Source organism: Callorhinus ursinus, unplaced genomic scaffold (assembly GCF_003265705.2).
Source record: "Callorhinus ursinus isolate GAN/ISIS: 27379988/994484 unplaced genomic scaffold, GSC_fseal_2.0 scaffold32, whole genome shotgun sequence".
Classification (NCBI taxonomy): domain Eukaryota; kingdom Metazoa; phylum Chordata; class Mammalia; order Carnivora; family Otariidae; genus Callorhinus; species Callorhinus ursinus.
In genome coordinates this window covers 3,303,762-3,316,916 of record NW_027397094.1, presented here as the reverse complement: position 1 = coordinate 3,316,916, position 13,155 = coordinate 3,303,762, and the positions used below count along the sequence as shown (strand labels likewise).

General features: G+C 37.4%; 1 protein-coding gene across 1 annotated transcript in view; it reads right to left on the bottom strand.

The window, feature by feature from the left end:
* Positions 1-13,155, bottom strand: part of PCDH15 (protocadherin related 15) — a 1,645,434-nt gene that overhangs the window by 155,708 nt on the left and 1,476,571 nt on the right. Inside the window, exons 24-25 of the mRNA XM_073878941.1 lie at positions 8,073-8,213; positions 6,250-6,362 (exon numbers count right to left, since the gene is read on the bottom strand). Coding sequence (XP_073735042.1) covers positions 6,250-6,362; positions 8,073-8,213 — 254 coding nt within the window. The remainder of the gene's footprint in view (positions 1-6,249; positions 6,363-8,072; positions 8,214-13,155) is intronic.

Here is a 13,155-nt window from a genome sequence, read left to right as displayed (position 1 = left end):
GAACAAATAATCCAATCAAGAAATGGGCAGAAGACATGAACAGACATCTCTCCAAAGAAGACATCGAAATGGCCAACAGGCACATGAAAAAGTGCTCCACATCACTCGGCATCAGGGAAATCCAAATCAAAACCTCAATGAGATACCACCTCACACCTGTCAGAATGGCTAAAATTAACAAGTCAGGGAACGACAGATGTTGGCGGGGAAGTGGGGAAAGGGGAACCCTCCTATACTGTTGGTGGGAATGCAAGCTGGTGCAACCCCTCTGGAAAACAGTATGGAGGTTCCTCAAACAGTTGAAATTAGAGCTACCATTCGATCCAGCAATTGCACTACTGGGTATTTACCCCAAAGATACAAAGGTAGGGACCCGAAGGGGTACGTGCACCCCAATGTTTATAGCAGCAATGTCCACAATAGCCAAACTGTGGAAAGACCCAAGATGTCCATCGACAGATGAATGGATAAAGAAGCAGTGGTATATATACACAATGGAATATTATGCAGCCATCAAAAGGAATGAGATCTTGCCATTTGCAACAACGTGGATGGAACTGGAGGGTGTTATGCTGAGTGAAATAAGTCAATCAGAGAAAGACATGTATCATATGACCTCACTGACATGAGGAATTCTTAATCTCAGGAAACAAACTGAGTATTACTGGAGTGGTGGGGTGTGGGAGAGATGGGGTGGCTGGGTGATAGACATTGGGGAGGGTATGTGCTACGGTGAGTGCTGTGAATTGTGCAAGACTGTTGAATCACAGATCTGTACTTCTGAAACAAATAACGCAACATATTTTAAGAAAAAAGAAAAAGAAGAAGATAACAGGAGAGGAAGAATGAAGGGGAGTATGTCAGAGGGGGAGAGGAACCAGGAGAGATGATGGACTCTGAAAAACAAACTGAGGGTTCTAGAGGGGAGGGGGGTGGGGGATGGGTTGGCCTGGTGATGGGTATTAAAGAGGGCTCATTCTGCATGGAGCACTGGGTGTTATGAACAATCAATGAATCATGGAACACTACATCAAAAACTAATAATGTAATATATGGTGATTAACATAACAATAAAAAAATTAAAAACAAAAGAAGAAGGCATTCTATTTCACCAATACATATTTAAGAATAAAAATGTTTCTGTACTATCCCTTCATAGGTTCATGTACCCAATCTTTATGTTCTTAACATAAACAAAGTCATCGTAAGATGCTCTAATGAAAATCTGTAACTTGTCTGAAACTGCACGTTTAATGTACTAATTATCCACCAACACTATCTTCCCTTTTTCCCCAATAGGAGCGGTGGAACTGAGATACACCGCCTTAGCAAGGGAAGCATTCATCCACCCTTTCAGAGCTGGCTGTAGATATTTGCCTGAAGTTTTGGGAAAGAACCTGAGCTGAGGTGAAATTTGCAAGCTCTACCTCACTTGCTTCAGGAAATCTCTGGATGGGGACTTCTGCCCTTTTCCCCTTTCCAGGGACTAAAATGGCAATCACTGGGATTATTCTGAAACACAATGTTTAGGACGCAAGACCTTAAGTTGCCCTGGGTCCCTGATGATAGCATGGAAGAGTTGCATGAAGAGTTACCACCACCTGAAACACTCACTTTACACTCTCATGTGAGCCAAAACACATGGGTTCTCTTTCTCAAAACTATTGAAATATAAGGGTTTCTTTCTACAGCAGCCTGGCCTACCCTAACTAATCTTATTATCCAAGATTTAAAGATTTAATGATTCACTATTCCAAAAGCAAGATAATTGGTTCAGAGGAGGCAGTCAGTTTAAGTATCCAGTTCAATATTCTACAATGTATGAATATTTTATCTTTAGAGCCTTTCTTCGCACCTCGTCATTTGTTGAAAACTAGTTTTTCCCAAGGCATTCAATAGTTACTATTGGAATGAAGGCATTCTCGAGATGTATAAATAAATAACATTTACCCCAGCTTGCAAAACCACTTCTCTTGGATCCCTACTTTCTATCTGCAACCCACGAGCATCCTTTCCCTACCCCCAACAGGAATAGGAATCTTGCTCATCATTTGGTGTCCTCCCCCAAATTGATCACATGAGAAAGTTTTTCCACCAGGAGCAACTCTGTAATGGAAGTAAAATTTCACCTCTACCCTTGCAGGGTTTTTAGGCTGGGTCTAAGTGTGAACCTGACACCAGTCAGATGAGTAGGAGAAAACATACACATTTATATAAATTGTATGTGACGGGAGAGCCCTCATGAGGAAATGAAGAGTCAGAGAAATGGAAAAAAACACATACTTTTGTATTAGGATGAACGGAGACAGGCAATTGTGGAAAAGTAAACTATAGAAGGAGGTTGAAGGGAGCTGTGAATTGTTTTAACAAGGCCTGTCTGTATCGCTTCTCCTGGCTTTGACTCCTCATTAAAGACTGTGTTTTTCCTCCTGGTACAAAGAAGGCATCTTTCACATGAGAGTTTATAGGTCCTGTTTTGGGTAGGAAAGGGGAGATCAGAAAATCTTTTTTACAGCTGCTGTTTTTTTTTTAAGCACTTTCAGCTCAAAATATTCTTTATGCCCAAGTGGCATATTCTGCCACCCTCTGACTCCAACACAAGGGAATTGAGGTCTAATAACATATGTAGCATCTCTGGGAGTTATGTGCATCCAGCCGAAGCAGTAAATGATTTTGAAAAAAATATATATATATTTAGGACATTCCTAGTTAGGTAGCACTCTTGTTTTTCATTTCACCTGTCCATACAGGGAAAGGTTAAATCAGGCCAGGAAACAGTGCAGACCATCCTGTTCCACATTTTATTGGCCAGAACTCAGTCCCATGGCTCCATCTAGCAAGCGGGGCTGAGGAATGGAGTCTAGCTATGTGTCCAGAAGGACGAAGAAAGGAGTGGGAGGTATCCAGACTCTGGCATATATGTCAAAAATCTTAAAGAGCATTGACAGGTAATTGGTGAAGATCAGCCTCAGGTCTTTTATCTATTTTTAAAATAGTTCATTCCATACTTTGGGTCAAATGTAATCTTCCTTAAATATTTAAAATCAATTATTAGGACTTATTCAAAATATAGTGTCTTCTGCCAATGTTTGATATGACTTTTTTATTATTCAAGTTTTCTAAGTGTCTGATAAAAAAGAAAACAATCCCGTTCAGTGCCCAAGTCCTACTGAATCTATTACACCAATTAAATCAATTCTGAGGACTTTCTTCATAAACTGTAGGATGCAACAAGATTACCAAATTGTTTTTATGTGTCAGAGTAACAAATGGACCAGGACAGTCAAGGGCACTATTTGCAAATGTTAGAAATGTTCTTCTTGAAGGTCAAAAAAATTCTTCCACATGTGCTCACGTGACTCCTCTGAATATTAGCACCAAGTAATTGGCAGTGTTTTTCTTCTTTCAGTTAACAGCTTTATTAATAGAATCTATTTGCAGTTCGGAGTTCTATGCAGAGAAGGTAACACATGGTAAATTATTCATTGAACAAACCATTTTTTATTTTTTAAACTGGCACAAATAAAGGCAATTTTAAAAAGAAAGCTAAATGAGCAATGCCCTGATGAGATCTATGACCTTGGCCTGAATGCCACAACATTTTAGCTAGAAGAGTTAACAAGCAATGTGCTACGGAAGTCTGGAGGCATACCACTATTAATAGGAAATGAGCTGCGGATGAAAGCCAGGAGAAAGGGGACTCCATTTACTGAGTTTATTCACAAGGACAGTGTTAGGCGCCACCACTCTCTCTCTTTGGGGCCTCCAAGGAAGGATTGCATGGGATGAGAACTCTGGAAGAACACACGTGGGAATTCTGTTCAGCTGAAGGTCTGAGGGACTTTTGGACCTCAGTAGTGGTCCAAATAGTAAGTACATTTTTTTGTGAGCATCAAATCCAAATAAGTTGGTGAGTTTATATCCATTTTGGTTCTTGAGAAGCCACCACGAACATGTCCAGGGAAGGTCTCTAGAAGGAAAAACCTGCATGTCCCATAGCAAAGAACTGGAGTTCAGAGGTTACCATGCCAAGATAAAAGGAAGGTATTGGTGACAATGGACAGAAGGAAGAAAAGGGTCTTTCAAACAGACTGACCAAGAATTCTTACTGTTTTATTTTATTTATTTTTTAAAGGTTTTATTTATTTATTTGAGAGAGAGAGAGAGAGCAGAATGCCTGAGCAGGGGGAGGGGCAGAGGGAGAAAAATCTCAAGCAGACTCCCCACAGAGCGTGGAGCCCAATGCAGGGCTCGATCCCATGACCCTGAGATCATGACCTGAGCTGAAACCAACAGTGGGACGCTTACCCAGGCACCCAAGGTAGCGTTTTATAAAAGGAAAACACTACTTGGTTCAGTGTGGTAAATATTCCCAGACACATCATCTGTCTCCTCTCTCAGTATCAGCCCTTGCTCTAAAACTTAACAATTCTTAGTTAGTTCTTAGAAATTATCAAAGCAAAAATAAAAAAATTATCAAAGCAATATAAATCTAAATTTTAGAATACGACCAAGTATTATATGAAATCTTCATTTTTCTTGAGCCTCAAAGAACATCATTATGTAATATCTAATTTGTCTCTACATAGACTAAACTACTAAAATATCCTAGAAATCAATACATCCTCCCATGTTTTTTTATATGTCTAAATATGCTAATTCTGAGGCATTTAACATCCTTCCATATTTTGGAGCGTGGCTAAGCTGTATTTTCTTTTTGAGAACGGCTTTTATGCTGTGCATGTTTAAACACAGTGAGGTGTTTCTCCAACACACTTGCTTAGCACTGAGCTCCTACCACTGTGTCTTCAGACTGTATTGTATTGTTCATATAATGTTTCGCGTCCATGCATAGTTGTGAGCCTCTGGAGCTCCAGGACCAGATGCCATTTAATGCTATGTCCAGAAGGAAATAGTAAATATGTAGTATGTAGCGAGTCTCCTTCAAATATTTGTGGGAAAACTTCTCTTATGGGTCCTAATATTCTCATACAAGTACATTCATGTCTTCACTTAAAGAAAACAATATCATGAAAGAAAGTTCTATATTTTCAGAAAAGCATTTTAATCTTTCACTCATATGCGATCATGAAGCAATCATAAAATACAGTACCTTTAATTTTATTATTTTAAAATAAGATTTTCACTTCCTAAGAGTATCTATCTATCTATCTATCTATCTATCTACCTACCTACCTACCTACCTGCACACATGCTGTGGACTGAACTGTGTCCCCCTGAAATCAATATGTTGAAGCCCTTAACCCTCAATGGCCTGGTATTCGAAGATGAGGCCTTTGAGAGGTAACTAGATTTAGATGAGGTCATGAGGGTGGGGCCCTAATCCTGGGATTGGTGCCCTCACAAGAAGAGACACCACGGTGCTTTGTCTTACTCTCCTCTATGTGCGGACTCAACAAGGACGCAGACATCCGCAAGCTCTCACCAGAACCTGACCATGGTTGTGCCCTGACCTCAGCCTTCCAGCCTCTGGAACTGTGAGAAAATAAATTTGTGTTTGAGCCACCGGGTCTGTGGGATTTTGTGATGGCAGCCAGACTTAAGACGGTATGTATACTAGTTTGATAGCTATAATACATAATATATGTCATACATATAAACGCACACGCATACATTCTCTCTTTCTCTTTCACTGATGATTTGAGAAATATTTCAGATTCGTGTCAAATTATGGATATGGCAATAAGAAACTAAATGTCTACTACTTCTTGCTATTGAGATTATTAATTAGTTGCAGTTTAAACCCCAAAATATAATGTTTTATTTTTCAAAGGTTACATTAATTATTTTTAAAGATTTTATTTATTTATTTATTTTAGAGAGAGAGGGAGACAGAGAGAGAGAGCCAGCAGGCGGAGGGAGAGGGACAAGCAGATTCCGCACAAAGTGCAGAGCCTGATCAAGGGTTCGATCTCACCACCCGGAGATCATGACCTGAGCCGAGAGAAGCTTAACAGACTGAGCCACCCAGGTGCCCCAATACATTAGTTACTTTTAAAAGCCCCATTATTCATGAAAGCATTACTAAAACTGGTATTTTTAGACTAAATTATCTTTTGACTATATTAACTTTAAAAATAAATGTAATATTATGCTAATTTAGAAAAACTTAAACAAGAATTGGAAGGCCACTTCATGGATCAATTCAAATCACCTCAGTTTTGAGAGGCCAAAACAGAACAACACAAAAAACTGTTACATATTACAAAAACTGATAGGAATCCGTACCTATATTCCTCTTGCGTGAAGCGTGGGATTTCTCCAGGATGTAAGACAAGAATTTTCACTGTGGCGCTGCTGGACATCACAGGCTCACCATCATCAAAAGCAACAACCACCAGCTTAAAAAGTAATAAAAATTCATGTTAAAGATGATTAACAAGAAGAAAGTAAAGCATCTTTTTTTTTTTTTTTAAAGATATAAAGCATCATTTTTAATCACTGGACTGCCTGGCTCCAGGAGGGGAACAAGGATCACTTCCTCACTGTCTTTCAGGGAGCAGGCTCTGGATGAGGGTATGTTACATATATTCTCACTTACTCTTCACAACAATAACACCAGGTGGGTGTTTCATTTTCATTTCCTACACAAGAAAACTCATAAATGCTATGATAAAGCACTGCCAGTAAAACAGGTATATAATACTACATCTCTCCAATGATTAAACTGATCTCTCCACCACAGTCCCATTGGTGCCCACAGTAAAAACATGGGCCATTATGAGCACCGACACTTCTTTAAAAAGTGTTAAAATCAGTCACATTAATAGCAAAAAGCTAATTAGCTTCTTTATAAAAATAAATTAATTTTTCAAGTGAATTAATTGTCTGCAAGATTATAGGGCAGAAATACTTCACTCTGGAGGATGAAACTGGAAATCTTTACAGTTTAACACACTTAGATATACACTCTGTTAAAAATATATAAAACCAAGTTCATACTGTAGAGTAGAAACTGTTCAAAGGATATACAAACTGCAGAAAAGCTTTTGTCTCAAGATGTCTCAAGTAATAATATTTATTACTACAATATTGTTTATAATTGATTTGTTTTGGATAACGTATATTATGTCAAGAAATGTTAAGTATTTTCAATATCATGTGTTTCTCTGGAATGTGCATAATTTTGGAACCTGCAGGCTACTAATTTAAACCAATTCAACCTAGATCGTGAAACCATAACTAAGGATCGTCCTTGGGCCCATGATTTACCCTTGGGTTAACACTTTACAAACAGAACAATTGCTCCCACCAGTGGTAGGATTATGTGAGGCACAGTACTCACTGACAACGCACAAGGTTAACCAATGAGGGCATTTCCTCAATGCAGGGTCACAGGCTTTATTCACAACGAAAAAATTATTCTAAGTAATTACAGAAAATGGAAACACTCTAACATTTAATAAAATAGATTATTTATGATCATAGTGAAGGGTAGTAATATTTCAAATTTTCCTGAAGTATAACTTAATATGAGTATATAAACTTGATTCAATAATTTTGCCTCTCAGTACTTATCTTAAGGGAAAAAATCAGGGAAGTGGCAAATAATATTTGCACAAGGAGTTTCACAACAACAAATATTATTATAACAAAAAATGAGAAACAGCCTAATTATCCATCAACAAAGTGTTAGGCAAAAAAAATAATAGTGCATTCATACAGTAGGACATCATTCAACCATTAAAATAATACCATTAACAGTATTTATTGTCCTGGGCAATATATTATTAAGTCAAAAAAGTGGTATGAATAATAGGATCATATTAATTTCAAACACATATGTGTATACTTGCATTTGTATGGAATGTCATCATAAGGATAGATATTAAACTGCTAAATTCTAGTTACCTCCAAGATGTGAAAGATCAAGTGTTTTTTTCTTTCTGCTTAACTCTATTTTCTAAGTATCTGTGGTAAAAAATACATTACTTTTTAATTTAAAAAACAATTGAAAGGAGAAAAATGGAAACAAGTATGGTCATCTGTTAAACTATACTCTCAAAAGTTAAATATCAAATAGGTAACAGTAAGGAAAACACTGCACTGACCTTAAAAATTGTTGTAGGCTCTTCGTTAAGATTGACTCGAGTTATTACTCTTCCAGAATCTTCTTCTACGTCAAAAATACTGGCAGGATAAGGAAACTGGACATCATCTACTCTGTACCTCACACGACTTGCAGGTAATCCCTAAAATGAAATTATATATTACTAATTCACTTTCACAAAATGAAAACAAAGGGTATTGACGATGCCAAACTGAACTATAAAATGCATGGCCTTCTAGAAGTGAAAAATCATATTCAGCATTCACACTTCCAGGTTTGAACTGCAGCAGAATCTCTGTTTCTTGTGGATGACTCCACCTGAATCAATGAAGTATCTTCACTACCTGTTATTCAAAATTATTTATGTGAAAGAATGAATTAATGTTTGCCTTGGGCATCTTCTCTTCCACTTTCCTTTAATTATAGGAATCTCACCTGACCTAAACCCCATGTCTGCTTGGTAGTTTCCCTTCTGAGACAATTATGAATGATATTCTTTTATTGTGCTTATGTGAACTCTGACACTGAGAGAATGACGGAGTGTGGAGGTCTGTTGTAAAGTGGAGGGATGGGTACACAAGTGGAGGAGACAAGAACTATTTACCAGCTGCTCTGTTCTGTTAAACATGCTAGGTTTTTCATAAATAAATTAATCCTCACAACAATCCTTTAGGATAACATTACTAATGATGATGATAGTAATAATAGTAACATAATGATAGCTAACATTTGTTGAATGCTTATTATGTCCAAGAACTATACTAAAGATGATACATGTATACTCTACCACCCATTTTTTTATTTTTAGTTAATGAACTTGAGGCTTATAGGGAGTGAAAGGATGTGGAATTGTCCCAGATACAGACCAAGATAAGTCAGGATATTTAAAAAATTCATTTAGAAAAAGAAATTGGTATTTGATAGATTTTTAAAGACTACAATAAAAATAGTCAAACTTTACATTGGTCTTATTTCGAATTATATAAAGGGACATTGGAATTACATAATCTTTTCCATGCTAAAGCCAGCCATTGAGGTCAAGTAAACAATTTGGGCACAGAGCTAGCATGTGGTAGAACTGACCACAAACCTGAACAGACACTGTATAAGCCACTAAATTCCTTGAAGTAAAGCACTCCCAAAGCTCAGGCACAGGCATGTGTACCTTCTCTACCTCTATATTCAGCCTCTCCAATCTCTTCCAGTCTCGTGCCTCTAAACAACTTCTGTGTGTTCATCACTCCCATTTAAATTATGGCTCCACTTGTCTTTTAAACTCCAAAGTAATATATACAATGCTCAACTTAAATGTTCTATTTTTAACTCAGCATATCCCAAACCAGCATTCTGATTTCTCTCCCAAATATATACCTTCTCCACTCTAGATCGAAGGCCCCACCTTTTACCAAGTTGGTCTCTCTGAAAGCCTAGGGATGGCCAATGACACTTCTCTTTCTCTTGGACTCCGCAACCAAACTGTCCTCAAGTCCTGCTATTATCTCGATGAAAGCATATGCCTAATATAGATCATCCTCATCTCCTCTAACCACTTGTTTCCTGCAGTGGACTCCGAACTGACTTTCTGCTTCTGTTCTATTAAAGTTATCTTTAAAAATATAAACCTTCCCTGAGATATAAAAATATAAACCATAAATTGACAGCTTTCTCTCTAAGATCAGGAATAAGACAAGGATGTCCACTCTCACCACTTCTATTCAACCCAGAACTAGAAGTCCCAGCCACAGCAATCAGACAAGAAAAAAAAAATAAAAGGTAACCAAATTGGTAAGGAAGGAGTAAAATTCATTACTTGCAAATGACATATTACATATAGAACCCTAAAGACTCCACCAAAATACTACTAGAACTGGTAAATGAATTCAGTAAGGTCTCAGGATACAAAATCAATATACAGAAATCTTTTGCATTTCTATAATGATCTATAATGCAATTTCTATAATGAAATAGCAGAAAGAGAAATTAAGAAAAGTCCCATTTACAATTGCACCAAAATTAATAAAATACCTAAAAATAAACTGAACTAAAGAGGTGAAAGACTAGTACTCTGGAAACTATAAAACACTGATGAAAGCAACTGAAGGTGACACAAACGAATGGAAAAGTATTTTATACTCATGGATTGGGAGAATAAATATTGCTAAAATGTCCATACTACCAACAATCTACAAATTTCATGCAATCTCTCTCAAAATACCAACAATATTTTTCACAGAACTAGAAAAAACAATCATATAATGTATATGGAACCAGAAAAGACCTCAAATAGCCAAAGCAATCTTGAAAAAGAAGAACAAAACTGGAGGTATCACAATCCCAGATTTTAAAATATACTACACAAAGCTATAGGAATCAAAACAGTATGGTACTACCACAAAAACAGACACATAGATCAATGGAACAGAATAGAAAACCCAGAAATAAACCCATGATTATATGGTCAATTAATTTTGACCAAGGAGGCAAAAATATGCAATGGGAGGGGCACCTGGATGACTCAATCAGTTAAGCACTGACTCTTGGTTTTGGGTCAGGTCATGATCTCAGGGTCCTGGGATCAAGCCCCGAGTTGGGCTCTGTGCTCAGCAGGGAATCAGCTTGAGGATTTGTCTCCTCCTCCCTCTGCCCCTCCCCCTGCTTTCGTGCTCTCTCTCTCTCTCTAAAATAAATAAATCTTTAAGAAAAAGAATATACAATGGGAAAAAAGTCTCTTCAACTAATGGTATTGGGAAAACTGGACAGCAACATGCAAAAGAATGAAAATGGACTACTTTCTTACACCATATATAAAAATAAATTCAAAATGGATTAAAGAGTTAAATGTGAGACCTAAAAATCATAAAAATCCTAGAAGAGAGCACAGACGGTAATTTCTCTGACATTGACTGGAATAACAGTTTTTTTTCTAGATATGTCTCCTGAGGCAAGGGAAAATAAAGGCTTCTGCACAGCAAAGGAAATGATAAACAAAACTAAAAGACAACCTACTGAATGGGAGAAGATATTTGCAAAAGACATAACTGATTAAGGGTTAATTAGCATCCAAAATATATCAAGAACTTAAGCAACTTAACACCAAAAAACCCAAATAATCCAATTAAAAATGTGCAGAAGACATGAACAGACACTTGTCAAAGGTAAACAGATGGCCAAAGACACATAAAAAGATGTTCAACATTATTCATCAGCAGGGAAATGCAAATCAAAACTACAATGAGATATCACCTCTCACCTGTCAGAATGGCTAAAATAAAAAACACAAGAAACAACAGGTGTTGGCGAGGATGTGGAGAAAAAGGAACCCTCACGCGCTATTTGTGGAGCTATAAACTGGTGCCGCCACTATGGAAAACAATATGGAGGTTCCTCAAAAAATTAAAAATAGAGCTTCCCTATGATCCAGCAATTCCACTACTGGGATTACCAAAGAATACAAAAATACTAATTCAAAAAGATATATGCGCCCCTATGTTTATAGCAGCATTATTTATAATAGCCAAGATATGGAAGCAATTCAAGTATCCACTGACAGAGGTAATTACATATTATATACTGGAATATTATTCAGCCACAAAAAAGGATGAGATCTTGCCATTTGTGACAACGTGGATGAACCTAGAGGGTGTTATGCTAAGTGAAATAAGTGAGAATAAGAAATAAATAACCATATGATGCACGGACATGTGGAACCTAAAAAACAAAACAAATGAATAAACAAATGAAAAGCAGAATCAGAACCATAAATACAGAGAACAAACGGAGGGTTGCCAGAGGGAAGGAGGTGGGGGGATTGGCAAAATGGGTGAAGGAGAGGGGGAGACACAGGCTTCCAGCTATGGGATGAGTAAGTCAGGAGGATGAAAGGCACAGTATAGAGAATAGAGCCATTGTGATAGTGTTTATGGTGACAGATGGGAGCTACACTTGGGGGGCGCACAGCGTAATGTATAAAGCGAATCACTGTGTCATATACCTGAACTCGTGTGACATTGTGTGTCAAATACACTCACATCTAAAAATTTTAAAAATAATGATAATGGCAGGAGTTGTTAGCGGTCCATTTGCGTGCTTTACTACATTATCCAATAATGTGCATTTCATGTGTTCTCATGTGTATGCTTATAAGAAATCCGGGAGTTGGTATGAACAGCAACCATACCTTACAAAAAGTCAATCAAGGCTCTAAGAGTTAGCTCATTTCTGAATTTCCTCAACTAGTACATTTCAGCGTTATTACTCAAATGAAACCGGACTCATCCTATAACACAGGTCCTTACACATGAACCCACCTTGACATTTATCTCTGATATCCTAAAGGCAACAGTCCTTCAACATGAGAACGAGCAAAGCTACTTGGGAAAAATGCTCTAGAATTGGAAGCCCTCGTAAATCCTGCCTTAGCGCACTGCCCAGAAAGTTACGCAGCACATGTCCCATGAAGAAAAATGAAGGCAGAAAGAGCAAAATTACAGCACAAAATATTTCAAGACAAAATTTCAGAGTTTTTGTTAGATTCAGCACCCACTCCATCTGTAGTATAACTCTTGCTCCGTTCACAAATTAGTTATCCAGAAACTTAAAGTATGTTCATTAGACTCAGCATGTTCCCTTTACTAAAGCCAGTGTATTCATAGTACTTTCTGAATTACGTCTTTAACTGATAAAATGGAAAGAGGAGAAGTTTCAGTACTCTGAAGTGTTATCTCCCACGTGCCTAAAATATTTTGCTATCTAGAACAACCAGACCCTTCCTAGGGGATCATGACAGATAAGACTGCAGGTATATGAACATGTACGGTATACGCTAGCTATGTCATTTAACTTTTGATTCTATGATTTGTTATTCTACAGATCACTACCATATAAAGAAGATGGGACCTCCTGTGGCATGGTTTGCCCACCAGAGCCATTATCATTGGGTCCTCATCACCCTTGCTATGAAGGTGCTGCATTTTATTTGATATCACATGCAACAATAACTAAATAACTAAAATTAGTTGGATTTTCCTTTGAATATATTCAAACGTATTTTTCTTTCCTTCCCTCCCTCTCTTCTTTATTTTTTT